Raw genomic sequence first — 26281 nt, 5'->3', positions numbered from 1 at the left:
AAGGAAGTAAATCTTCGTCGCAAATCATCAAACCAAAAAGCTGAATAAAATTATGCCTTCTTTAAGTATCTAGCAAAACCCTCGACCATCCTTAAGCTCAAACCCTCGGTAAATTCAATTTTGATCTTTGACTTAGGCTCTTATATGTAATACTTTCCAATTCCCGTATCTTCCGTTTTCTTTTGTTTTTAACTGTCCGTAGCTATTTTCTAACTATCAATCTTTTTTTTCAGGCCCAAAGTCCTCCAAAAGTGGTTTTCTTTTTTTCAAATATTTTAATGCTGGCATCTGTGCCTTGTCGCTTACTTGGACTTCGTGTCTTGGAAGATGGCATTTTGGTTGTTGCTGTTCCTATGGCCTGGTTTTATTTGATGTTCTTTGCTGGGTAAAGTATTTATAAATTTAATGGAAGGAACTTATTATCAAAATTATCCTAAATATAAAAGAAAGTTAAATTAGGACAGGGTTAATTTAATACAGACCAGGGATATTTTCAGAAGAAAAAAGCATCGATTTTGGATGACAATGGTTAAAAGAAGAAAAGCAGGTCAGAATAAAAGAGCAAGGGAATAAACTAAAAATAAGCAGACAATTTGAAATAGGCTTAAAAAAAGAGATTCAAAATAGAGAAGTGAAACTATTACGACGGCTACTCACAACTTATCGCTCTACATTAGTGTGCTGCTGATAAATCTTTTTTCATACGGTACATATGTTTCTTGATGTTTTTTATGCATATATTTCTTTACAATAAATTGCCGCCAAAACTGCTACTGCTTAGGCCATCTAAAACTATCCCAGCAGCAGACGCTTCTATTTCCCCTTGGTTTATGTCAATAAGTTCAAAAATCCTGCAAATATATACAAAATTTATGAAAATGTAAAATCAGGGTTTGATTAAATAGAATTATTTTTAGAAACAAGATATGGTTACCCCCCTTTTTTTTTAAAAGAAACAGTGGATGAAAGCCTGAATCTTTTAAATGGAAGCGTGTAGAGGGGAAAAGGAGAGAGAATAATTAATTTCACATTGTATTTTTTCACAATTTCACGCAGTTTTCCACTTTTTGTTCATTTCTGGTTTCCCTCGAGCTTGTATACATTAAGCTGGCGTAATTTCGACGGAGACGCTTGGTGTTTCCCCCTCAACCCTTGTTAATACCCATGAATAATCGTTTTGATTATGGTACCAAAGCATATCGGCCAAAAGTGGTCAAGGAGACAGCACAAGTGGCACTAGGAACTGATCAACAATTGTACAATGAGAAATACGCATAAATCATAGCTGTTTTGTCTGTTTGTATGTAAACTTGACTAAACTTATTTTCTTTTAGCCAATAGTATTGTTATATAGCTCCCTTCTATTAGCATTCTTTTTTATTTTATTCTATTTAATTAAAATTAAAATGGAAGCTTGAAAGAGAAAGCCAAAACATCTAGTTGAAGTCTCAGCCTCAATATATAGGAAGACCAGACTGAAATATACCCCCCCCCATGATCTTGACCATATTTTTGCCAACCGTCGTCCATAGACGACAATTAGGGTCCTTTCGAGCTTAGCGTTCTACAGGTGTAGTCAAATAAATGTGTATGTATTTGGGTTAATAAATGGCTAAATTTGAACTTTGATACCGGTTTTCAATGTTAATTTTAAATACCAACGAAAGCTCAATATTTAGGGACTATTGGCATATGCAAAACCTTGAAAGAAACTATGTTTTCTATTTTTTTTTTATTCACCTTATTATACATAAAAAATTGTATTTAATTTCACTTAGGTAAAAGTAATTGATCTTGTTTACAGGGCTGTGAAACTAACTGGACCGTTCGTGACCATGATCTACAAAATGATAACAGGAGACATGTTGACATTTGCTATAATATTTGTTGTTATCCTTTTTGGATTTTCTCAGGCATTCTTCTTCCTACACAAGCCACATCCACAGAAAGACCTACTGTTTTTTAGCAACTATCCCACAACATGGATGGCTTTGTTAATGATGACACTTGGAGACTACAATGTAAGTTAATCTTTACTTTTAAGATCCTGTAGCTTAAGGTTAATCTATGACTCACTTCATAGGTTGCGTAGATTAAATTCCTGCGAAAATTGATTTACGTAGAAAATGTCAAACAAGGTGATACTTTACGGTTATATAAAAACGAGTATCAATTTACCTCCTCCTCTCTCCTTGTTCATTTGAGATTGGTTCAAAGAGCATTATTTTAATCTAAAATTTGATTGAACCAGTTTTTAGCAGTCTCTACTGATCTATTATTTTTAGTTCGAATTCTTTGAATACTTGGGAGAGTCAGAGTGTACGTGTAGGTGGATGTTGATAAGAGGGTACTGCGTTATTTCCAATGATTACCAACATAAAATAACAAATTTCTACCATGGATACTTTTGTGATGATCAAATGAAATTTTGGTAACACTTATCCCTAGGCAAGGTGGTGGCAATTCGTAAAAGGGACTAGAACCAATACCTAGTGACACTAGCAGTACTCAGGCTTTATCCATAGGATTGTCCTCACCACCCACCCAACATTACACCTGGTTGGATCCAGCCGCAATTTAACCCTTTCTGAAATGCTCTCGATAACTTGGCTTATATTTAACCCACGAAAAAGGATATTTAAAAAAATAACTTATATGAATGAAGAAATGAAAACTAAACCAGCTAAAGTCACATCGTGTGATGAAGTGAACTTGAAACAAACAGAAAGTGCCTCAAATGATTGTCTTTTCAATTCTTTTTCTAATATCCTTAAATATAAGCGTAAACGAAATATTTTCTACATTTTTTTTACTATAGCCTATAAAAAAAACTACTGAGCAAAAGTCCAAGAATTACCTTAGATACAAGTATATTTGTCTTAACTGTTGAATTTTACTCGTCGAATATGACAGTAACTACTAACTATGTTTCTTGGCTTTTAAGTCTATTCTTTAAGATGTGTAGAGAATCCATGGGCCTGATAAAACTTAAAAATGAATTAGCCTATTTTGTTGTCGGCTATGTAAAAATGACCTGCTGTCGTAATCAGCTATTTCATAATCAGCTAGCCCTCGAACAATTCAAGTGAGCCATATATCGGAATTATGAATATTCATCCTTCTTTTTGTTCTCACTGTCCATCGGTATATCAAACAGTTCGTGGTAACGAACTGTAAGTAAGGAGCGACCCGGCTCAATAGTAACCGAAACTCTAAAAAATGAAATTTTGATACCAATAGAAAGTTACTTTCTATTTATAACAATCTTACCCATCAAATGTTAGGCGCCTGAGAAAATTTGCCTGATTTTTGTAAAAAGGGGGAAAACCCCCTAAAAGTCATAGAACCTTAATGAAAATCACACCATTAGATTCATCGTATCAGAGAACCCTAATGTAGAGGTTTCAAGCTCCTATCTGCAAAAATGTGGAATTTTGTATTTTTTTCGCCAGAAGAAAGATCACGGATGTGTGTTTATTTGTTTTTTTTCCCAGGGGTGATCGTATCGACCCAGTTGTCCTAGAATATTATGGGAGGGCTCATTGAAACGGAAATTTAAGTGTCTAGTGCCATTTTTAAGTGATAAAAAAAATGGACGGCAACTAGGCCCCCTCCCACGCTAATTTTTTTCACAAAGTCACCCGATTAAAAATTTTGAGATAGCCATTTTGCTCAGCATGGTCGAAAATATAATAAATATGTCTTTTAGGATAACTTAATCCCCAAAAGTCCCCGGGGAGAGGGCTGAAAGTTATGAACTTTGCCCATTGTTTACATATTGAATTGGTTATTGGGAAGTACACAGACGTTTTCAGGCGGGATTTTTTCTGGAAGTGGGGGAGAGGGTCGGGGTTTATGTGCGAGGATCTTTCCATGGAGGAAGTTTTTATGGGGGAAGGGACATTTTTATGACGGGGCCGCCGGATTTCCCAGCATTATTTTAAAAAAACGAACAATCATTAAAAATCAGAAATTAAATAAAAAAAGAAGTTTTTTAACTGAAAGTAAGGAGCAACATTAAAACTTAAAACGAAAAGAAACTATTAAGTATATGATTGGGTTCGCTCCACTAGTCAATACCGCGCACTTCAAGCCAAAAATTGTTTAGTACTTTCATAAGAGCTATTTATTCTAATTAACGGCCTTTGTGATTAAGTGGTCATTTTTAAAGAATTGGAACAAAATTCGAACTTTAGCGTAAAGAGCGAGGTATTGACTAGGGGGCTTACTCCCTAATATACGTATTAAAAATATATGAATATAGAAGTTTGTTACGTAAGTTAATTCGTAAGTTACATATATTTATTACTAATAAAAACGTTTGTGAATAAAATAAAACAACTTTCGTGAATGCCATTTAACCAAATAAAAGTAAAATTAATATGCAAATTTTGTTTTAACTATTCATGTACAGTGAGCCAAAATCAAAACCTGCATAAATTCAAAAACGTTCCAAAATTAGATTAAAAAAACAAGTAATAAAAAACACGGGCTGTCCCCTCCTCAACGCCTCACTCTTTACGCTAAAGTTAGACTCTTTCTCAGAAAGCTATTTTTCAAAAACAATAAAAAAATTTAGCGTAAAGAGCAAGGCGTTGAGGAGGGGACAGCCCCTTTTATAGACAGAATCATTTCTGTTCGTTTTAAGCTTTAATGTTGCTTCTTACTTTCAGTTTAAAAAAACTTGTTTTGTTTTTATTTAATTTTAATAAGACTCGAAGAGAAATAACAGCTCAACCTCAACGGATCTTAAAAACCAGAAATTAAAGGAGTCACTGGGTTTTTCTACTAGGTCTTGACTATGGCCAAGGCTTTTGAAAATCAGTCTTCAAAACCCTTGGTGATATATAATTAGCCCGGCCAACTAAAATGGGACTAGGACCAAATTAGATGATAGGCAGTAGCCACGAGTCACAAGAAAAACATAGGATGCCTATTTCATTTCAATTCTATGTTCTCTAAAATTTGACAAATCTCAATGTAGTTGTCAGTTAATTTGACAGAAAATATGATCAAAAATGATCGGACCTAAAAATGCATTCAACCCATTAAAAAAGCTTTTATAAGTTTCATAAATATATTTGTTTGTTCTAAGCTAAAAGGCAACTAAATATTAAAGGGGTTGTCCTATTTCTGTTTTACTTATATCTTGTTTGTAGGTCGAATAGGCAGTTAAAATAAAACTGCTAAAAAGGTTGATATAAAAACCTAAAATTAAAGAGTACACAACATCATGGCCGTATCCAGGGGGGGTCAGGTTTGATCGCCCCATGGAATTTTTGCCGAACTCGTAAAAACATAACAAAAATGCATGTAGACAAATTCTGAATACATTTTTTGAATTTTTATGTAGAACACCCCCCTCCCCCTCCAAAAAAAGAAAAAATTCTCCCCTGAGCAAAAATCTTTGATACGCCCTTGTACAAAATACTAACTAAGTTTAAGTAATGTGTATTTTTAGTACAGTGCTTTCAACGAGACAATCGAGCCACCTTTGACAAAAATCATCTTTGCCATTTTCATGGTTCTTGTGCCGATTCTATTGCTGAACATGTTGATCGCTTCCATGGGCAATACTTATTCAATAGTTTCAGAACGGCTCAGAAAAAGAGTGGGTGAAACAGGTAAGGTTCCTATATATCTTTGTATGTATAAATACATAATATATCTAGTGAATAAATCGGGTGAAATCGAAGGTGAAAAAGAAGGGAGTTGTGGCACAGGATGATAGGGAAAGACCGTCTTCACCGTGGTTTCTGACAAAAAAATATCAGACTTTAGACTTCCTATTTTTTTTTTATAGTCTGAATTTTGAAGCTCTCCTCTCAAAATTTCTTGCTTTTTTTCCTTTGAAATAAAATTCCTCTCTCTATAAGAAAATATAACAATTGAAATAAGAAAAATATTTTTGAATGAAAATCAAGCGCACTAAAACTTATAACATACAGAAAATATCCAATATATGAGGCAGGTTGCCATAAGATAAACGTTTCAATAGATAATAGAACATAAGATAAACGTTTCAATAGACAATAGAACATAAGATAAACGTTTCGCGTCGAGAATTAGGAACTTAAAGGGAAAACAGTTCCCCTTATACACATGGTAATTTTGATCATTCAAAGTTTTAACATCGCTCTTTCACTCCAGTTTATTTTTTTTTTAATTCAATTTCTGTTTGTTTTAATATCAGGCTCAAGGTCATCTGAAATTTGGGGGAGAGAGTTGTACTCCTCTATCGCAATCTTTACACTTAGGTTAAAATTTAGCATAAAGAATGCTTTGAAATCACCGCTGAAAAGGGTGCCCCCCCCCTCCCCCCTCATTTTTGTTAAGCTGAGGAGAGACTCTGAAATTTTCAAAAGTTATTTTGTAATCGTGATATCAAGTGTCTTTAAGGAGGAATGGAGGTCAGAGAAACTTTGATTTTAAGTGATACCCCTTCCTCTCCTCCTACCTCTGTGCAGGCTAGTATACAAGTGTGATTCTTAATTTCTAAAAGACTGATATTGTACAATAAGAAAAAGGCTACCACCCCCTCATTACCCATGCTGTACACTTAGTCCAAACATTTTCTTCCAAATGAAGGGAGGCTAAGGGATAAATACCTCCCCCATAGTCATCTGAAGGACCTCTTGCAAACGGTGCATCACTTTTTAAGGCTTCATGCACACCTTTCCCTACAAAAAGATCTACTGATCCCATTAGTAATGGGCTAAATAGTAACCGAAACTCTAAAATACAGAGTTATGGTAACATTAGATGCATCAAAAGAAATTAATTTTTATGCCAGTTCCAAATATTTTAAGTTCATAAAGTTTAATGTTACCCATCAAAAGTCACGAGCCTGAGAGAATCTGTCCGATTTTCGAAAAAGAGGAGAAACACCCCCAAAACTCTAGTGGTCTTAATGAAAATCACACCATCAGATTCTTCGTATCAGAAAACCCGAACATAGAGGTTTCAAGCTCCTTTATACATTTTCTCCACTGGTGATCCTACCAAGCCAGTGATCCAAGAAGATCGAAAGAGGGCTCTTTGTTCGGAAATCAAAGGCTCTAGTGCCCTTTCTAAGTTACCAAAACATTGGAGGACAAGTTTCCCAGCTCCCACACCTCTTTATTCCCCAAAGTCGTCGATCAAAATTTTATGATAGCCATTTTGTTCAGCATAGTTGAAAGTTTCAATAACTATGCCTTTGAGGATAACATGACACCCCACATCCGCTGGGGAAAGGGTTGTAAGTTACGGAATTTTCCCGTTGATTACGTGTAGTATTTGTTATTGGCAAGTATAGAGCCAATTTGTTTGGGGGGGGGGATTTCTGCTTTGGGGGAGTTTAAACAGTGAGCATTTTCCGTGAGGAGGGAATTTTCTGGGGTGAACTGTTTTTTTCAAATAACAACATGAAACCTGCGATATGTAGTTCATGAATAAGCTAAATATGTCGTTTTCCTCAAGAAATCCCCCTCTTGGGGATGCTTTCCTCTTCTCATAATTTATGCAACGTTATTATGCTAATTAATGCTGGTACAAGTTTTTCAAACTTATTGGATTTTATGCATTTGCAGTTCTTTTAAAGAGATGATTCTTGGGGTGTATTTATTGCTATCAAAATTTCATTTTTTTTAGAGTTTTGATTGCTATTGGATTCGGGGCGCTCTTTACATTCAGTTACTTACAACTGGCTGTTTGAAAATTAAATGTTAAATTTTTTAGTTGAAATTAGGCTTTTGCTTAAGTGGAGGTCGTTTCCCGAAATGTCTTTTGAATAGGTTAAAACATTTACAGATTGACCAAAATATCTTCAAGACCCCAAATTAAACAATGAATAACAAACCCATGCTATCTTTTTTCAAATATTTAGTTATAAATTATAAAATTATCAATATAAATTCATCACGTCTTCCTAAATTCGGGCTTTCACCCCAGGAGCTGCAGGGGTCAAGCTGTCTCTGAAGAGATCCTGACAAATTTTATTATATTCCAAGCCTGATTTAAACCGATATCTGGAAATTTTAACGCGACACCATGTTTTGCAATCACAGGCCTTTGAGATGAAAGATGGCGCAGGAGAAGCTGTAGGTGCCCTCCAATCACATTTTATTTTCCATAAAGATACTAGAATCTGTTATTTACGTTCAAAAGAAATTTCTTTTGGAATTTCACGACTACTATCTTGACACAATCACCCCTGACCATAAGAAAAAAGCATTAAAAAAAAACAACAAAAAAACAAGCAAATAAAACAAATAAATAAACACGCACGCATGGCCCGAAAAAAACAAAATTTCAAATCGACTTGAAAATTCTTATTGGAAACGTGATACTTGAGAACTTGATTAGAAACTTGATAACTCTGTTAGTGAATTCTTCGAAATCCAGAATTTGATCCTACAGTTTTCACCAAGATCAGATAATTTTTTGGGGGTGTTTAACTCTTTTGTCTGTACTTATTCAAATTCACTTATCCTATTAATATATTATGGGCCTTTCGGACTTAAAAATTTACGTTTCTGGAATCTGTACAAAATCAATAATTTTTTTATCCATATACTGTATCTGTTTGAGTTTAGGTTGCTATTTACACGGATCGCTCTTTACTTATACTATATTGCCATGAACCCTTTTGATACCTGGGGGAAAAAATGTTAACAATCATTTAGCGCTTAATTTTCAAAATTCATTATTAATCTTTGATGATCAACACAAATGTGCAACTATTATTTACTAACTAGTGTTTTATTAATACGTAAACAACATAAGGAAACTTTAAAAGCATCCCTACACTTAACATTTTACAATTTAAAAAAAAATTTCCGATAGTTTCCTATAATTTTCACTTAGTCTCGCCAGTTTTGTTTCTTTCTTAAATGCTGCTTCCCATTTTTTTAAAGTCTCTTTGGTCCCCTCAGAATTAATTCTACTTGCCAAAGTAATATTTTGCAACAAAAAACACGCTAAAAACTTGCAATATAAACTCTTTGCCTCAGTTCCGGTGGAACAAGTTGTGGCACAAGGGTCATTCACTAACATTAATAAATTATGACGAATCTTGTATTGTTTTCCAGTGGGCCAAAATTGTCATCGCATTAGAAAGATCTCTAAAAGCGGAAGCAGCTAAAGATCACTTATTGACATATAGCATAAAACTTCCAAGTTTTCCTGGAGGTGAAGAAGATGGCGCTCCTCCTCAAGTCGTTTGTGGAGTGATGGTTATAAAGTCAAAGAGTAAAACAAGAGCGAATCAGCGAAAAGGTGCACTTTCAAACTGGAAGGTAAGTTGTAATTTATTACAACTCAATTTGTAATTAAAAAAATTACTACGACAAAATTTTTACCATTCTTATCAATAATGTCTTTCGCTACCAATTTTTTTTATTGCTATGGCTAGAAGGTATTATCTTTTCGTAATCAAGTAAATACAATTTTAAATCTGAACTAGATACATAACACAGGAGTGTGAATTAAATTATTCAGCAATGATATTAGTTAGATAATTATCCTTTCGTTATTATTTAAAGGTCAATTAGAAAAGAATACCATTTCAGTAATATACAAATTGACTTAGAAGTAAGACATCACCCAACATCCAGCACTAGATAATAGGTTTAGTAAAATTAGTTATGCCTTTTGACCTCCAAATTCTACTAATCGTGGTTGCAGCGGTAGCTGCTAGCTAGTAAAGGACAAACACATCCCATAGTAACAAAAAAAAGTAGCCAGAACCCCCTAAGAACGGCGTCGGATTGAAACAAAAAAGACACCACTGGAAGTGCCTTGGCAGAAAACCCTATACAGAAACCTGAAAACTTACAGTCTTGTAATCAGCAAGACTGTAATCAGCGAGACATAACCTTGACTTGATCAGCAAGCAAAATCCCTTGGCTTTAACAACAAGAAAAATAGCTTTTTTTCCATGGGGATCGTTTTATTTTCGTTTTTCCTTTCTTCCGTCTTTTCATAAAGCCTTTGTTGCTAAACTTAGGTTATATTTATACCCTTTTTCCGTGGTCAGTTCTGCTAATTTTAAAATATTGGATGGTCATTTTTGATATCATAGCGCACTTTTTTTTAAATTTCATTGTAGGAAGTGCGATTTCAATCCTCTCTGTATTAGTAAGGATCAGCTAAGTAGCTAGATACGACTTGAGCTGATTTTCATATCAAAAATTCATTTTTCTCATCCAACTCCCTACAGTTCCTGAAGATTTCTTAACATGTTAAAATTTATTTTTCTGACATCAGGTCTTCTATTATCTATCTCCTTTTATTCTTTTCCCTGTCAGCCACTGTCCTGATGTTCTTCGAAATGCAGCTAGGAGTAACCGTTAGTAGCTATAGGTGCAAAAATGGCATAACATACTATTTCCTATGGATTCAGTTTTTGATGACAAGGTAAATTTTATGTTCGCAATCATACCTTCCTTCCAATCATACCTTCCATACTGCCTTTAGCAGTAGCGTGAAAATATTACTTATTTTTAACAGCTAAATTCTAAGTTAGAAAACATTCCCTGAAAGGCTCACATGAATGCCCTTCGTATCTTGGGATAGTAAAGGTAAAACATGCATACTTTTCTCAATAACATGTAATATATCTTTCAAAAATGAAGGTCGTGGCTAAAGTATGCTCTATTATCAGTAATAGCATTCTTTAAATTTTTAATCCCCATCCCCTCTCGGATTAGAATTAATCTTTTGGCAAATAGAAAGGCTTACTTTCTCCTAATGTTTTATTTGTTAGTATGACACGATTAAAAACTGTATTTGCTTCTTTTAAGCCCTGTTACTATTTGGCTAGGGTAACACGCTTTAAACAATGAGATTTGCCTCCTCTAAATACCATTTCTTTCGGGTCAAAGTCGGAGAAAAAGGACCTGAAAATGCACAAAATGTCACGAGAATAGCAAATGTAACTGAGATTGCTGCCTTTGTCACCCAGATTTGTTTTTGTGGACCCGAGATTCTTCTATTTGGAGCCGCGAATGACAACTTATAAGAAAAGGTTCTAAGAAAAGGTTCAAAGGTTATAAGAGGTTCTTATAAGAAAAAGGTCACCCACAAATATCAAACGTTAAATCGAGTTACCCACAAATTGTGGGTGACTTGTGGTCACTGTTGTGCTTACCCACAAATGTCAAAATATCGTGGTAAAAAATCACGGATCCCGAAATTGCACAAATTAGAGCCGAGATCACATAAATTGTCACTGAGAATTCCAAGAGCTGTGACCAAGAATGTACAAAATGGAGCCGGCATTGCCCTTTCTTACAACTTCCTTCATTTGACCAATTCTTGATCCTGCTCTCCTAAAAATAAACTTAATGTACGTTACCCTACTTAGGACTAATCTTGATAAGGTATCGTTCCATTTAAAGCCATTCCCCCTGACAAAAATTATTAAAAACAAAAATATTTTAAAAATAAGATGGCCAAGCATTTAAATTTTTTTTTTAATTTTAATCAATTGCAATGTGAAACTAATTAGACTAAAGGTCAAGTTGGTCGCCAAAAAAGAATATTAACGCTATTTAAGATTTTTGGTAAAATCTAAAACCAGCTTGTTTTTTAATTGAACATACTCCAGTTCAGCGTCACCATTTGGACTATTTCCTATTACTACCCTGTTGCTTGCCATGATCATTGGCTAGGTAATTTTTAGGTATAAATTCATAAAGAAATCAGTAAAGAAGTGGGGAGAGATGAATCTAACGCATAGAAAACTACTTGCAAGTCAAAAAAAAAAAAATCCTCTAAAAGTTTTTTGCCCAAGAATCTCATACAGTTTTTACTTCTATTCAGACTTAATTGTCGAATCCTAAAGTAGGCTAAACGATTAATCTAGAATCTGCTGGTAGTCAAAGCTTTTTTAGAGATTAAATAGCCGAACGCTTAATGTATTCCCATGGGATTAGATAGAAGTGGGGAAGTAGTGTCCTCTTGGGAAACTCCTAGAAAGACTTCAAATCCTCAAAAAATCCTCGAAAGCGTCTTCGTCGGCTTTGACCCAAAAGTTCTGCCACACCTCTATTATCCTTTTTGGTTCGTTTTGTTTTTGTGCATTGCCAATGCCACTGCAATATTTGTACATTGTCAATATCATCTCTCAGACTTAAACAATAATTTTACTACTCTCTATTCAGCATTGATATAGAAAGTGATTTTTGTTTACTCTTTCATTTTTTGCTGTATATTGTTACATTAGAGTTAGTTTTTATAGTATTAAATAAATGAACTGAAATAAAATGATATGTAAATAATTTTTTAAAATAAACAGTTACACAATAGGATATCAAATCAACTATTCCAAGTTTTATTGCAATTTCTTTAATCGGTCCATAAAAAATTCATCCAATATAAAAAAAGATTATTGGTGAAACAGATAAGATGGCTAATTTAAGAAGGGTCAAAGTGAATCCAAATTTTTGAAACTAATCTCTTACTTAAAACCCCTCTCAACTCTATCTAGCTGGACACACATCTTAGGACATGGAATATTCTTATATATTTACAAGATACACCAAAATACAAAGATGAACCGTCGCTAAGAGATAGCGGCACTCAATAAGCGTTGATTTGAACCTTGCATGTATCCACCTATCTTGCCAACTTTAGGAATTTTTTTTCAAAATATATTTTTAGGCGAACTTCTCGTTGTATCCACGAATTTTGGCTTTTCGAATAAACCGAAAGCATCACAACGCAGTTTGTCTTAGAGAGAGAAAATAAATCTATTTACAAAAAAAAAAAAAAATCAAACTACAAAAAAATGTAGAAAAATGGTTTTTGTTGTTTTGATGTGCATTTCGAGATCATTGCTCCAAAATCGAGTAAGAGTAGCTGTATGTCGTAAGAATGTCTTTACGGGGCTATTAGTTTATTCTGTAGTAATTGATGGTTGGCATAATATAGTGTGTTTAAAAGTTTGGTAAAAAAAATCATTAGGCGAAAAAATATGCATTCCAAGATGTTTGGTATGTTGTTAAAATCGAATAAGTATGTTTGTGTTGTCTTTGCTTTCTTGTACCTGAGCATGCCTCTGCGTTTTACGTACTAATTCGTGTTTATGTTTATGTGTATCTATCTGTCCATGCTCATTTGTTTGTGTAGGTGTGTTTATGTGTGTCTGTGTTCAAGCATCTGGAGCCAAGTAACATTGTGTACGAGGCATCATCATTTGCATAGTTCCAAACTTCCCGATGGATATTTTTTGGATGTAAGGGATTCTTAAAAACAATCTAGAGGAGTGGCTCTTTTCACCTTTGATCCCATGTAGTAAATAGGAATGTATCCATTTAGTGTTAAGAGAGTGAGCAATGAGATTGTTGACTTATTCTCGTTGGAGATAAATTCTCTGATCGAGATCGTCCGCCTAATTCACCTTTGAAGAAATAAAATAGCTTTTGGGGCACCCTTTTTGACCCATGAAAAATCAGAAAAAGTGGCCTGGATGCCTTGTGGCAAAGACATCCCGAAGCTGAGTTGTCCTCGATTCTCTGTGGCAGGAGACTTGAGGTCCCATCCGATCAAGTCTAGGTCGCAGCTTAGAAAGCAATATTTCCGACGAGCCCATGGTTCACCTGGAAGGCTAAATAAATCCTCGCGAAGGAGAATATCAAAATTATCAAAAAGCATCAAGTCACTAAAATATGGAAGCCGACAATTGGAAGCTCCTATCTGCAAAAATGTGGAATTTTATATTTTTAGTTAGCAAAAAGATCACGGAGGGGTGTTTATTTTTTATTCTTATTAAAAAAAAAAAAAATTCAGGGGTTATTGTATCAACCCAATGGTCCAACAATATCGGGAAAGGGCTGATTCGAACGGAAATAAGAAGTTCTATTGGCTTTTTGTAAGTGGTCAAAGAGATTGGAGGGCAACTAGGCCCCCTCCCACGCCTATTTTTCCTAAAATCGTCCGATCATAATTTTGAGATAGCCATTTTATTCAACATAGTTGAAATGCCCAATAACTATGATTTTGGAGATAACATGACACACACACAGCCCCTGAGGAAAGGTCTTTAAGTCATAAAATGTGCCCATTGTTAACGCATAGTATTTGTTACAGGAAATTATCATTACATTTTCTTTTGGAGGGTGGTGAATTTTCCGCTGGTTCTTTTTTCCATGGGGATACATTTTCATGGGGAGGAAATTTCCCAGAAGGTAACCTTTTCAGGAGAAATTTTACACTCGGTGAATTTCCCAGAATTTCTATACGAAATTCTCTTTATATGTCTAGCCTTCTCTTTTCCGACTCAATTTTACGCTTGGAGATTTTAAGGGTAATTGTCCGGGGTAAATTTTCACTGGTATTGAATTGTCTGGATGATATTTCCCTGGAGATGGAGATTTTTCCGTGGAGTTGGAGCCAGATTTCCTGGCATTATTTAAAAAACAATCAGAAATTAAATAAAAAACAAGATTTTTCAATAGTGTAAGGAGCAACTTTAAAATTTAAAAACAAACAGAAACTATTACCCATATAAAAGGGCTTTTCCCTCATCAACATCTCGCTCTTTACACGAAAGTTTGAACTTAGTCTCAATTCTTTAAGAACGACTCCTGAAACAAAAAGGTCGTTTAATTAGAACAGTAAGAAGGTTTTTTTAAAAGTGCTAAAAAACTTTAGCGCGAAGAGTCAGGTGTTGAGGATGGGCAACCTCCCTCATATAGTAATAATTTTCTGTTCGTTTTAAGTTTTAATTTTGCTCCTTACGTTCAGTTGAGAAAACTTGCTAGTTTGTTTTATATTTAATTTATAACTAGCAGAGAACAAAGTTCTTACGATAGTTAACCAATTGACGAGATTGATAATTGATTTTAGGACGCCTGAGAGAACCAAGTTTAAGTTTCCAACAGTCTCTGAAAATACATTTTCCTCCAATAGAATCCTGAAAACCCATTTAATTGTTTTTTGTTTTTTTTTCATCAAATCATCATTCAGCACTTATGTAAAATAAAGTAGGCCACTCACCCTTGCAAGAGAGGTAATTAAAACCTGCTGCAAAAATGACCATGTATTGGGTTTCCCTGAAAGTACTGGGTACTCGGGACACACTTAAAAATGGAGAGAATATAAGCAACTTCAAAGAATAAGGAGGGTCTCAACCCAAATCGATTTTTGTCTCGATTAACTCAGTCGAACACTAAAGCCTAGTGGTTTATTTGGAACTTAGCTAAAAAAAAAAAAACACGATAAATATTTTAAGACAGTTGCTCTTCCAGTAAAGTCAGATTTTTTTTTTTTTTTTTTTTTTTTTTTTTTTTTTTTAAATGAGATTGTTCAACCTTGTAATGGTGCATCTCTACAGAGAATTACACAACAATTAACAGTGGTGTATTATTTAGAGAGTTGGCAAGATCACAATCAATGAATTACGACGACATGGAATTACTGGTGAAGAAATGAGGAAAAGGATGTGGGACGTAAAATCATCATCAGCTACTCCTTTACTAAGGTAACCCAGAGTTATCCTCTATTCTATTATGCGTATTAAGTTCCTGAGTACATTTTTAAGGGCCATTTTATGCTTAAAAGCAACTGATAAACTAGAGTTAAAAGGATAACGCGGATTTGAAGCTTAGAAAGCTAATCACTTAGACCCTACTGTTGAGGGACATTTCTCAGCAGACCCGGACAGAAAAACAAAACGGTGAATGATAAAAGCGAGACTCAATAAAATAAAAATCTGAAAAATCAGTGAGAAAGCTCCAAAAAGACAATAATAGCAAAATTAAATGAACTTGATTTTTTGTTTTGTTTTAGGTAACAGCCCCTAGTTGAAAGTGTTAATTGTTAGTATAGAGCTAATTAATGTAGCAACAAAAAAAAATCATCAAATATTTTTTTAAAGGACTAAAATATAAGCAGCACAAAACATGGACGTAGGGAGGGGGAGGCAGGGGGGCAGATGCCCCCCCCCCTAGACCTTCAAATTTACATTAGATATGGCTGAAAAAGCAGATGGTTGGGAAAGCAGTTGATAAAAGGCCCTCCATCACACTATCGACTGCCCCCCCCTAGACAATATGCTGCCTACGCCTATGGCACACAATCAAAAGCTTGCAATAAGGATACATAATAATGAATGATATGTAGTAATAACACCAAAAGTTATTACATATTCTTAATCCTCTTATATGAAACGCATTATCACTTGTCAATTTAATTCATTCATAACAAAATATTTTTGTTCTTCTCTCAAAGAGGCTCTCTTTGGATGAGTCACGGTGGCTGGTTATATACTTAACAAACATATATTTGTGGTATCCTTACTAATATTTACATGATAGCCATAAAATAAATATACTTGTCTGGAATGTTTACAATCTTAACCTGAAGATGGCAGTATTCATCAATAAAACCTAGGGAATGTGGTTTTTCAATATTGACAGGTAGGCTACTCACCAAACCTTCAACGATTTGGACACGTAGTTATTGTTAAACGTGGTTTGGCGATCGTGTAGAAGTTTTTTGTCAAAATAAAAAAAAAAAATGAGCGTTGAGCTGTTGTTAAATATTAACCTACTGGGTCCTAGGCATGTTCCTGAGTAGGTGCGAATATGAAATTTTGATTTTACCGATGAAAAACAGCACAATACAACGGAATGGAAGTTATATTTTTTCTAAGTGCTGGGGGGCTGGGGAGGGATGTACAACCCATTGGACATTGGGACTCAACTTCATGACAAGTTACAAAATGCCATGAGAAAACATACGATCAACGTACATAACACACAAAAACATCCTTTATCATTTAATAAAATCCGATAAACATTCTCGAACTTGCTTGCCAACCTGAAAGCAGAGATAGACCTGACACGCTTCGCAGAACACTTTGGTTCACATTTCGCATCCAGGTATCCATCAAGCCGAATTATTCTGTGTCGCGTCAAAGCGAGGAGCAGGCTTTGCATTCGATTTCCTTTCCGGTCCGGATGTCAAAGGGTATCTCTTCTTCTTTTAGCCGACTGCTCCAGTTTATCTTCGTCATTATCGTCTTCACATTCGCGAAAAGTCGCCCTTGGTTGATCGCCAAAGATCTTCAACTAAATATTCAGTTAGGCTACCTGAAATCTGAAATGGATCACCTGATCTTAGGGTTTGTTATCTTTGATTGAATCCTGTCGGTAGAAAAGGCAGGCATTCGAAAGAGCCAACTCAATGAAATGGTGAAGAACTCGAACTGACCACTTCTTTGTCCTGCTGCTGAATCTGTAATAGCTCACCATGTGGTCACAGAAATCGACTCCACCCATGTATATGTTGTACTGTCTTACCACAAGAGGACTGGGAATATTTACATATTTTCTTTCAGACTTGTGGTATCTTGACACAGGTAGCTCAGGTTCTTTGCCATAGCCACTTGAAGCTAGAAAAATAGATTTTTCATGAGTGTGCCTGTTCCATTTGTGTGCTTTTCTGATAATTGTTCGACAAACAACATGCTAGTAAAATACCTATCGAAGAAAAGGTATGAAACTTCACTTAGATCTTGGAATAGGTGTAGCACAGCGGCACTGCTGCACTGCCAAGATCTTTAGCTTGTAGTTCTGGCGCAAAGGTTGTTTTTCTTTGATAGATTACGAAATCATACACCAGACCTGTTGAGCCTGCTAAAACAAAGTACTTCAAGCCAAAAAGATTTGGCTTATTTGGTACGTACTGCTTCAAACTGTATCACCCAGCAAAGGAATCGTTTGCTCGTCATTACAAACGAATTGTCCTCGCTCAAGCTTTAGACACTCATCTCGCACAATATTCAGCAAGGGATCCACTTTCCGAAGAAGATTCTTTCTTTTGGTATCCTCGTCGACCTCGTCATACAAAAGGAACTTCACACTCTGTCTAAGCTTGAAAAACCGATCTCGAGGCATTTTCTCGCAGGTGATAGGGGCTCAAAATTTCTTGCTCCAGAACATTCGAAGACAAGAAAACTCTATGTTACTCATGACGATCGAAATGCCAAAGAATACTTTCAGTTCAGAGGCACTAGCGAGCAAAGACTTGTTTGTGGCCTTCTGGTAATGACAATTCATTTTGAAAGCCATTGCATCCAAAATGAGTCAGGGAAGTACTTCAAAAAGTATTCGTATGGCTTCCAGATTTCCCGTTGACTTGAATCGTTATACCCTCATTCATACCCGTTGGTATGAATGAGGCTCGTTCAAGGTATCTGAACTGATCCACTTTTGTTGGGGCGGCGAACTCTTGCTGAGGGACTTGTTGGTACAGAATCAGTTGTGAGTGCTGAAATATACTGCGCTAGTGGAATATCGTCCTCTTCTTCTTCAAACTGGACTGAGAAGTCATTGACATTAGACCAATCTAGAAAGTCTTGAGACTTTTCTTCACTATCAGAGGACACTTGGTCTGTATTTGTTGCAAATGTATTTCCAGGTAAACACCACTCAGGGTCGGTTTCGTCTCCGCTATCTTCCAAGTCACTGATATCGCTATTTTCAAGCAAGAACAAGGCTTTCTCCAAAGATAATGCAAAAGAAAGAAACCGTTGGCGCTTTATACCTCACAATAGGAAACTTTAGATATACAGCAACTCCATTTAAATAGCCCGCTGAAGAAAATTTTTTTAGGCCTAACCAGAAGAAAAAACTTAGCTCCAAAAATACATGCTTCCAACGCGTTGGACTTATATGGTAAGACCGAATGTACTGGTAAGACCGAAATTCCTTGATTGCCGAATTTCATGCTAGCCATTTCATTTTTTTACTGGCTTACTGGCTTATTGGTGCCTCACAATATCCTAACTTGATTACGAGTGAAAACACAAGAAACAATAAGAACCATTTCCACAACAGTTTAAAGCACCAGTCACTTCAGTTTTACCATTCTTTATCACACAAATTTCGAAACTTCTTTGAAATCCTGAGACCCCTTACAAGATAACCAAACGAAAGGACACATTTGCCCAGTCATTTTGTCACTCTATTTCTCTCTTCATTCTAATGTTTTATAATTATCTTAATTTTCTTTTTAGCCCGTATCCTGTAACAAAGCAAAATTCAGTTCCGAAAGCTGATGCAATAGGGGATGCTTTAGTTCAATTAGCTTGGCAACGCTGCGCCTCCCCAGTAGACAGCCTGAATCTAAGCATAGGACCTATAGAACAACGTGCAAAGTCGTTGGAGGTTTCTGTAAGATATTCCTTGGAAAGTAAGTATACAGTTCTTTCGAGTGTACAGCCAAATTAATTCAAATTATCGTCAAATATTCCAGATAGTCCAAGATTTTGCTTCAGTTATCATTATTAAAAAGCGAATCTAATAGTGCTATTTCCGAGAACTAGTGTATTTGACCTATTTTGTTACGTTTCTATCATGCTTGTTTTTTCTGTCTGAGAATGTTGGGAATAATGTTTCTTTCAAATTGCTACATTAGAACTTATGATAAAAACCCTAAATTTGTAAATAGGTTCCCAATTAGTGAATAATTTTTTAGCTGAACAATTAAAACCATGGTCAAATTTGTAAGCAACGTAACCAGGGCTTCCATGATGCTGCTACAAGATTCTGGTAAATCACAAAACAAAACACTAAGAATCCCAGCTCTGAATAATAAAATCTGACATTATTAAAACCTAAGAAAACAATATTTATTTTAACATAGTTCCGGCTATAGGTAAACATACTGTTAGAGACTGTCTTATATTTGTGTTGTCAAATTGTAAATCCTCGCAAGACTTTAGATCAAACTAGGCACAGCGTTCAAGCCTCTCTGCTTAAAACCTGGCGGTGAAGAAGGACTCTCGAACCATATATTAAAATCCTTCGTTATTCCTGCTAAAAAACGTGCAACATGCCTAAATTTCTGTGAAAACTAGGTGTTAAGGGGGAAGGGTGTTGGAGAGACTGGAGAGTTCAATTAGTCACTTTGTGTATCCATTTGGATTCAAAGCAATTTTGTCTTAGCTTGTTTTCGTACCGAGTAAGGACTTAGCTTGCTATTTTAGCAAGTCAGTCCAAGTCACTAAGAGTCAGGATCTGATCGAATTTGCATCTAAGAAAGGTCTCGGTTATTGGTTGATTCTTGATTCTATTTCAATATTATTCTATTTCATTTGAATTTATTCTATTTCAATATCTTTATCAATTACTTGATTCTATTTCTTTTTAATCCTACTATTTTGTTTCTTCTTTGATGTCACTCTTCTGTTTCAACTGGAGAAAAAAAATTCATAGAATTCAGTAAAACTAGTGCTTTACTGGAAAATGAAATCGACGCAACAAAACAGGATTAGGAGTAGAAAAGTCATTAAGTTGCCGGCCGATTTAAAAACTTAAGCAAGCTCAGTTGTAAGTAAAGTGCTACTTTTTACAGAATCCTACGAATATAGGGAAATTTCATGTGCCGGCTTATTTAAACCAGTAATGAAGATGTATGTTGCATAAACAGCGAAGCAATAATTTTTATTCGTTTTAAGCTTCATTTTTTCTCTTTATTTTCTCTCTTTATCTCTCTTCATTTTCTCTCTTTCTTCATTTACTTCCATCAGAAAAACTTTATATGTTTGTTTGTAGGTTTTAAAAATATACACAATGAACCTTACAAAAAGACCTTTGTCTAACTTAGGCGAAAAAATAAAGAAGTCAACATAAGTTTTTGTTGAAACGGGACATTGAATTTGTGTTACTCCTATTCCAATTTTTCTGCCGTAATGCTGCGAAGAGCTTTGAACCTCCCATAGGAAAGTATAATTTCCTTATTTTTACTTCTTGGCTTTAACATTTTAGGAGAACCGATCTTTCAAAATCATAAGGAGCTGTCACTCCCTACTAGGATTATCAAGATTAGCCAAAATAACAGTTGCCAATCCCTGACTCAGACTAAAATGGTAATTCTTGCTCAGTTGACAGTGAAGCACCTTTTTAAACTTTCGGTGTCTATGGCCCGTGGTTCGTTCTTTACGAGGTTACAGCCATAGCTACAACCGTGGTACCCCATTATCTTTTGACCAACTTACATGTTATTGGCTCAAATAGTATTCTTTTTTTTTCTTTGTTTTCTAGAGCTGTAACTGGATTCTTTATTGCAAATTTTTAGTCGTGTCAGGTTTAAAACTGTGTAATAAAATTTATTATAGCAAAAATGGAAAAAAGAAAAGGCCAGTATGCCTCTACTCTTCCTTTTTTTTCAAAATGATGAGTAGAAGGCCAGGTATTACCACAGAGCGAACAACAGGGCGAACAAGATCATAGCCAATCAGAGGGCTACAATCCGAGGATAGCAAGACCACGCCCTCTTTCTAAACCAATCACAGAGCTAGAAATACTAACGAGAGTGACGCTACTAAAATAAGGAAGATACAATTTCACCCCGTGAACATTCTTTTATAATGTTAGAAATACTAACGGGACAAGATATCTGTTTGTCACAATTTCACCTCGTGATCATTCATTGATAACATAGTATCATTAATTTCCAGGCAGGATGATGTGTAATTGATACAGACATGAATTACATTGAACTTATAGAGCTTCAATTGTGTAAGAATTCATGACAGAAAAATCAAAAGGCTTCACGGGAATTTAAAAATATCTATACACAGTTGCCAGAACAAAAGGAAACGTCAGAGATTAATTGACATTTTAGGGGATTATTTGGGGTAAAACAGATTGAGACATTTGACTTGACCTAGCTTTACTTCTCGGCTGTGCTCGCCATAATAGACAAGTACACAATATAGGATTAGTGAGATGATTATGGATTTGAACCATCATGGACCGCAACCACCAATGACCATAGCCACCAAGGACCTAAACCTCCATGGTCCCCTCTCCCCAAACTCCAAGGGGCCCCCTCCATCCAACTTTTTGGGCCCATCCCACCATTTTTTTATACTTTTTTGAAGTTTATTTTTTAACATTATAACTTCATTTCAACTTATTTTTTTACAGTTCCAAGAAAGATAGAAACCATATTCAAGGTATAAGAAATTCACTTCTAAGCTATATTTCTTGGCGATTGTAAATGTGTGCTGTCTAAAGTATATGAGTTGGGGTGCTTGGTTTACAATTTTACACTTTTCTGACCTAGGTCATTTGGAATGTTTGGTTTACTATTTTAGACTTATCTTAGCTAGGTTTCTTTACCTTTCGTAGGTGTGTGTTGCATGAAACTTATGATTTGGGATGTCTAGTTTGCTATTTTAGACTTTCCTGAGCTAGATTTCATAACCTTTTGTTGGTGTATGTTGTCTGAAACCTATGATTTGGGATGCTTGGTTTACTATTTCGCACTTTTCTGAGCTAGGTTTCTTCCTATTTCGCACTTTTCTGAGCATAGCCATTCATAGGTGTATGTTGTATGAAACCCATGATTAACTTTAATATTTTTTTGGGGGGTGGGGGATGATCCAAAGGCCTCATTGGTACATTTTCGTTTATTTTTTAATAAAGTTGGGTTTTAGTTTTCATAAATATGAACACCCATCTGTGCACAGTTACCAGAACAAAGGAAACGTCAGAGATTATTGGACAATTTAGGGGATTATTTGGAGTGAAACAGTGACAAGTGACTTGACCTAGCTTTACTTCTCAGCTGTGGTCGCTATAATAGACAAGTACACAATATGGGATTAATGAGATTGTTATCGATTTGAACCATCAAGGACCACAACCACCAATAACCCTAGCCACCAAGGGCCTCAACCTCCAAGGTCCCCTCTCCCCAACCTCCAAGGGGCTCTCCTCCATGCAAATATTTGGCCCATCCCCCCATTTTTTTATACTTTTTTGAAGTTTATTTTTTTTAAAGTGATAATTTTATTAAAACTTTTTTTTACATGTCTTAGAATGACATAAAACATACTTAAAGCATAAAAAATTCACATTTGAGCTAGATTTCTTAACGTTTGCGGATGTGTGTTGTCTGAAACCTATGATTTGGGGGGCATGATTTACTATTTCGCACTTTTCTAGGTTTCTTAGCCTGTCGTAGGTGTGTGTTGTCTATAATCTATGATTTGGGTAGTTTGGCTTATTATTATAGGCTTTTCTTAGCTAGTGTTCTAAACATTTTGTAGGTGTGTGTTTCATGAAACTTAGGATTTGGGATGACTAGTGTGCAACTTTAGACCTGTCTTAGTTAGATTTCCTAGCCTTTCGTAGGTTTATGTCGTCTGAACACTATGATTTGGGATGCTTGGTTTACTATTTCCCACTTTTCTTAGCTAGGTTTCATAGCCTTTCATAGGTGTATATTTAATGAAACCCAATGATTAACTTTAATAATTTTCTGGGAGGTGGGGGATGATCCATGGCCTCATTGGGTACATTTTTGCATATTTTTTTAATAAAGTTGGGTTTTTGTTTTCAGAAATATAAACATCCCAGTTTAAAATACATCTGATTTTATTAATAACATTTGATTTTTTTTTTAATAAAGTTGGGTTTTAGTTTCAAGAAATACGAACATCCACGTTTAAAATACATATTATTTTACTAATAATATTCTATATTTTGATAAAGTTGGGTTTTAGTTTTCGGAAATAAGAACACCCACGTTTAAAATACATGTGATTTTATTAATAATATTTTTTTTTTATAAAGTTGGATTTTAGTTTTCAGAAGTAAGAACGTCCAAATTTAAAATACATCTGAATTTATTAATAATATTTGATTTTCTAATAAAGTTGGGTTTCAATTTTCAGAAATAAGAACATCAATGTTTAAAATACATCAGATTTTATTAATAATTGGGTACATATTTGCATATTCTTCTTAATAAAGTTGGGTTTTAGTTTTCAGAAATATGAACATTCCCAGTTTAAAATACATCTGATTTTATTAATAACATTTGATTTTTTTTTAATAAAGTTGGGTTCTAGTTTCAAGAAATACGAACATTCTCGTTTAGAATACATAGGATTTTACTTATGATTTTATTAATATTATTTGATTTTTTAATAAAGTTGGGTTATAGTTTTCAGAAATAAGAACACCCGCGTTTAAAACACATATGATTGTATTAATAATATTTGATTTTTTAATAAAGTTGGGCTTTAGTTTCTAATTTTTTCAAAAATGAAAGGGTTCCTTTTTTCATTTCTGAATTATCTCAAAAAAAAAGTTACAGATCAATTCTAATTTTTTCCGATGAAAATAAAAATGTTCCACTTCAGTCCTGATTTTTCTCAAAGAGGTGAAAAAAATTTGGAGTTCTGTTCTAAATTTCTTGTAAAAGATATAAAAAGTTATAGTTTGATTGCGAATATTCGCCATGAAGATAAAGAGTACCACTTTAAAACTAGGATTTCTCAAAGAAAAGAAAAAACTTACAGTTTAATCCTAATTTTTTACAAATAAGTTCAAATAAGTTCAAGTGAATAAAAGTTCAAATTCTCTTCTGAAAATAAAAAGTTCCACTTTAATTCTGAGTTTTCTCAATAAAGTGAAGAAAAGTTGTAGTTCTCTTCTGAATTTTCTCAAAGAAAAAAATAAGTTACAGATCAGTGCTAATTTTTTCTAGAGAAAATAAAAAGGTTCCAGTTAAGTTCTAATTTTTCTCAAAGAGGTGGAGAAAAGTAAACGTTCTGTTCTAAATTTCTCGTAAAAGAAAAAAAAAGCTATACTTTCATTGCGAATATTCGCCATGAAGATAAAGAGTTCCACTTTAATTCATAGTTTTCTCAAAGAATTCAAGAAAAATTTAAGTTCTCTTCTGAAAATTTCTCAATGAAAATAAAAAAGTTACGGATCAATTCTAATTTTTTCAAAAAATAAAAGGGTTCCTCTTTTTAGTTCTGAATTTTCTAAAAAAAAGCTACAGATCAATTCTAATTTTTTCCAATGACAATAAAAAGGTTTCAATTCAGTTCTGATTTTTCTCAAAGCGGTGAAAAAAATTTAAAGTTCTGTTCTAAATTTCTCGTAAAAGATAGAAAAAAGTTATACTTTGATTGCGAATATTCGCCATGAAGGTAAAAAGTTCCACTTTAATTTTAGGATTTCTCAAAGAAAAGAAAAAGTTACAGTTCAATTCTATTTTTTTCCAAAGAAAATAAAAAGGTTCCACTTCAGTTCTTAATTTTCTCCAAGTCATAAAAAATTTAAAGTTCTGTTCTAAATTTTTCCATAGAAACTAGAAAAAAAAATATACTTTGATTATGAATATTCGCCATGAAGACGAAAAGTTCCAATTTAATTTTAAGTTTCCTTAGAGAAGGTAATAAGAGTTCAAATTCTAATCTAAATTTTCTCGATTAAAACAAATAGCCTACAGATCAATTTTATTTTTTTCCAGAGGACATAAAAAGATTCCAATTCAGTTCTGATTTTCATCAGGGAGGTGAAAAAAATTTAAAGTTCTGTTCTAAATTTCTTATTGAAGATAGAAAAAAGTTATACTATGGTTGTGTATATTTTCTATGAAGATAAAGAGTTCCACTTTAATTCTGAGTTTTATCAAAGAAGTGAAGAAAAAGTTCAAGTTCTCTTCTGAAGATAAAAAGTTCACAATCAAACTTTAATTCTGAGTTTTCTCAATAAAGTGAAGAAAAGTTCAAGTTCTCTTCTGAATTTTCTCAAAGAAAAAAATAAGTTACAGATCAATTCTATTTTTTTCTAGAGAAAATAAAAAGGTTCCACTTCAGTTCTGATTTTTTCTCAAAGAGGTGAAAAAAATTTAAGTTCTGTTCTAAATTTCTCGTAACATATAGAAAAAAGTTATACTTTGATTATGAATATTCGCCATGAAGATAAATAGTTCCACTTTAATTCTGATTTTTCTCAAAGAAGTGCAAAAATGTTCAAGTTCTCTTCTTGATTTTCTTAAAGAAAAGAAAAAAATTAATTTTGAATTTTACCAGAGGAGAGAAAAAAGTTCCACTTCAGTTCAGAATTTTCTCAGATATGAAAAAAAATTAAAATTTCTGTTCTAAATTTCTCTGTAGAACATAGAAAAGAAGTTACAGTTGAATTCTGTATATTCTCTATGAAGGTAGAAAAAGTTCCACTTCAATTCTGAGTTTTCTCAGTTTTCAGAAAAGAAATTTTCAGGTGAGATTTTGAACTTTTCTTCACTTCTTTGAGAAAACTCTGAATTAAAATGGAACTCTTTTTATCTTCATGGCGAATATTCGCAATCAAAGTATAACTTTTTTCTATCTTTTACGAAAAATTTAGAACAGAACTTTAAATTTGTTTCACCTCTTTGAGAAAAATCAGAACTGAAGTGGAACCTTTTTATTTTATCTAGAAAAAATTAGAATTGATCTGTAACTTTTTTTTTTTTGAGAAAATTCAGAAGAGAACAT

At 34.2% G+C, this 26281-nt stretch overlaps 1 protein-coding gene across 1 annotated transcript in view; it reads left to right on the top strand.

Moving 5' to 3' along the window:
* The window catches only part of LOC148944496 (uncharacterized), an 82508-nt gene that overhangs the window by 47138 nt on the left and 9089 nt on the right, over window positions 1-26281 (top strand). The window contains 7 exon segments of the mRNA XM_089100626.1: window positions 234-385; window positions 1805-2021; window positions 5462-5599; window positions 5601-5624; window positions 9072-9278; window positions 15357-15466; window positions 19007-19182. Coding sequence (XP_088956752.1) covers window positions 234-385; window positions 1805-2021; window positions 5462-5599; window positions 5601-5624; window positions 9072-9278; window positions 15357-15466; window positions 19007-19182 — 1024 coding nt within the window.

Source organism: Artemia sp. Qi Xiang Cuo, chromosome 14 (genome assembly GCF_049724085.1).
Source record: "Artemia sp. Qi Xiang Cuo chromosome 14, ASM4972408v1, whole genome shotgun sequence".
Classification (NCBI taxonomy): Eukaryota; Metazoa; Arthropoda; class Branchiopoda; order Anostraca; family Artemiidae; genus Artemia; species Artemia sp. Qi Xiang Cuo.
The sequence above is the reverse complement of the archived record's forward strand: the minus strand, read 5'-3'. Positions and strand labels throughout refer to the sequence as shown.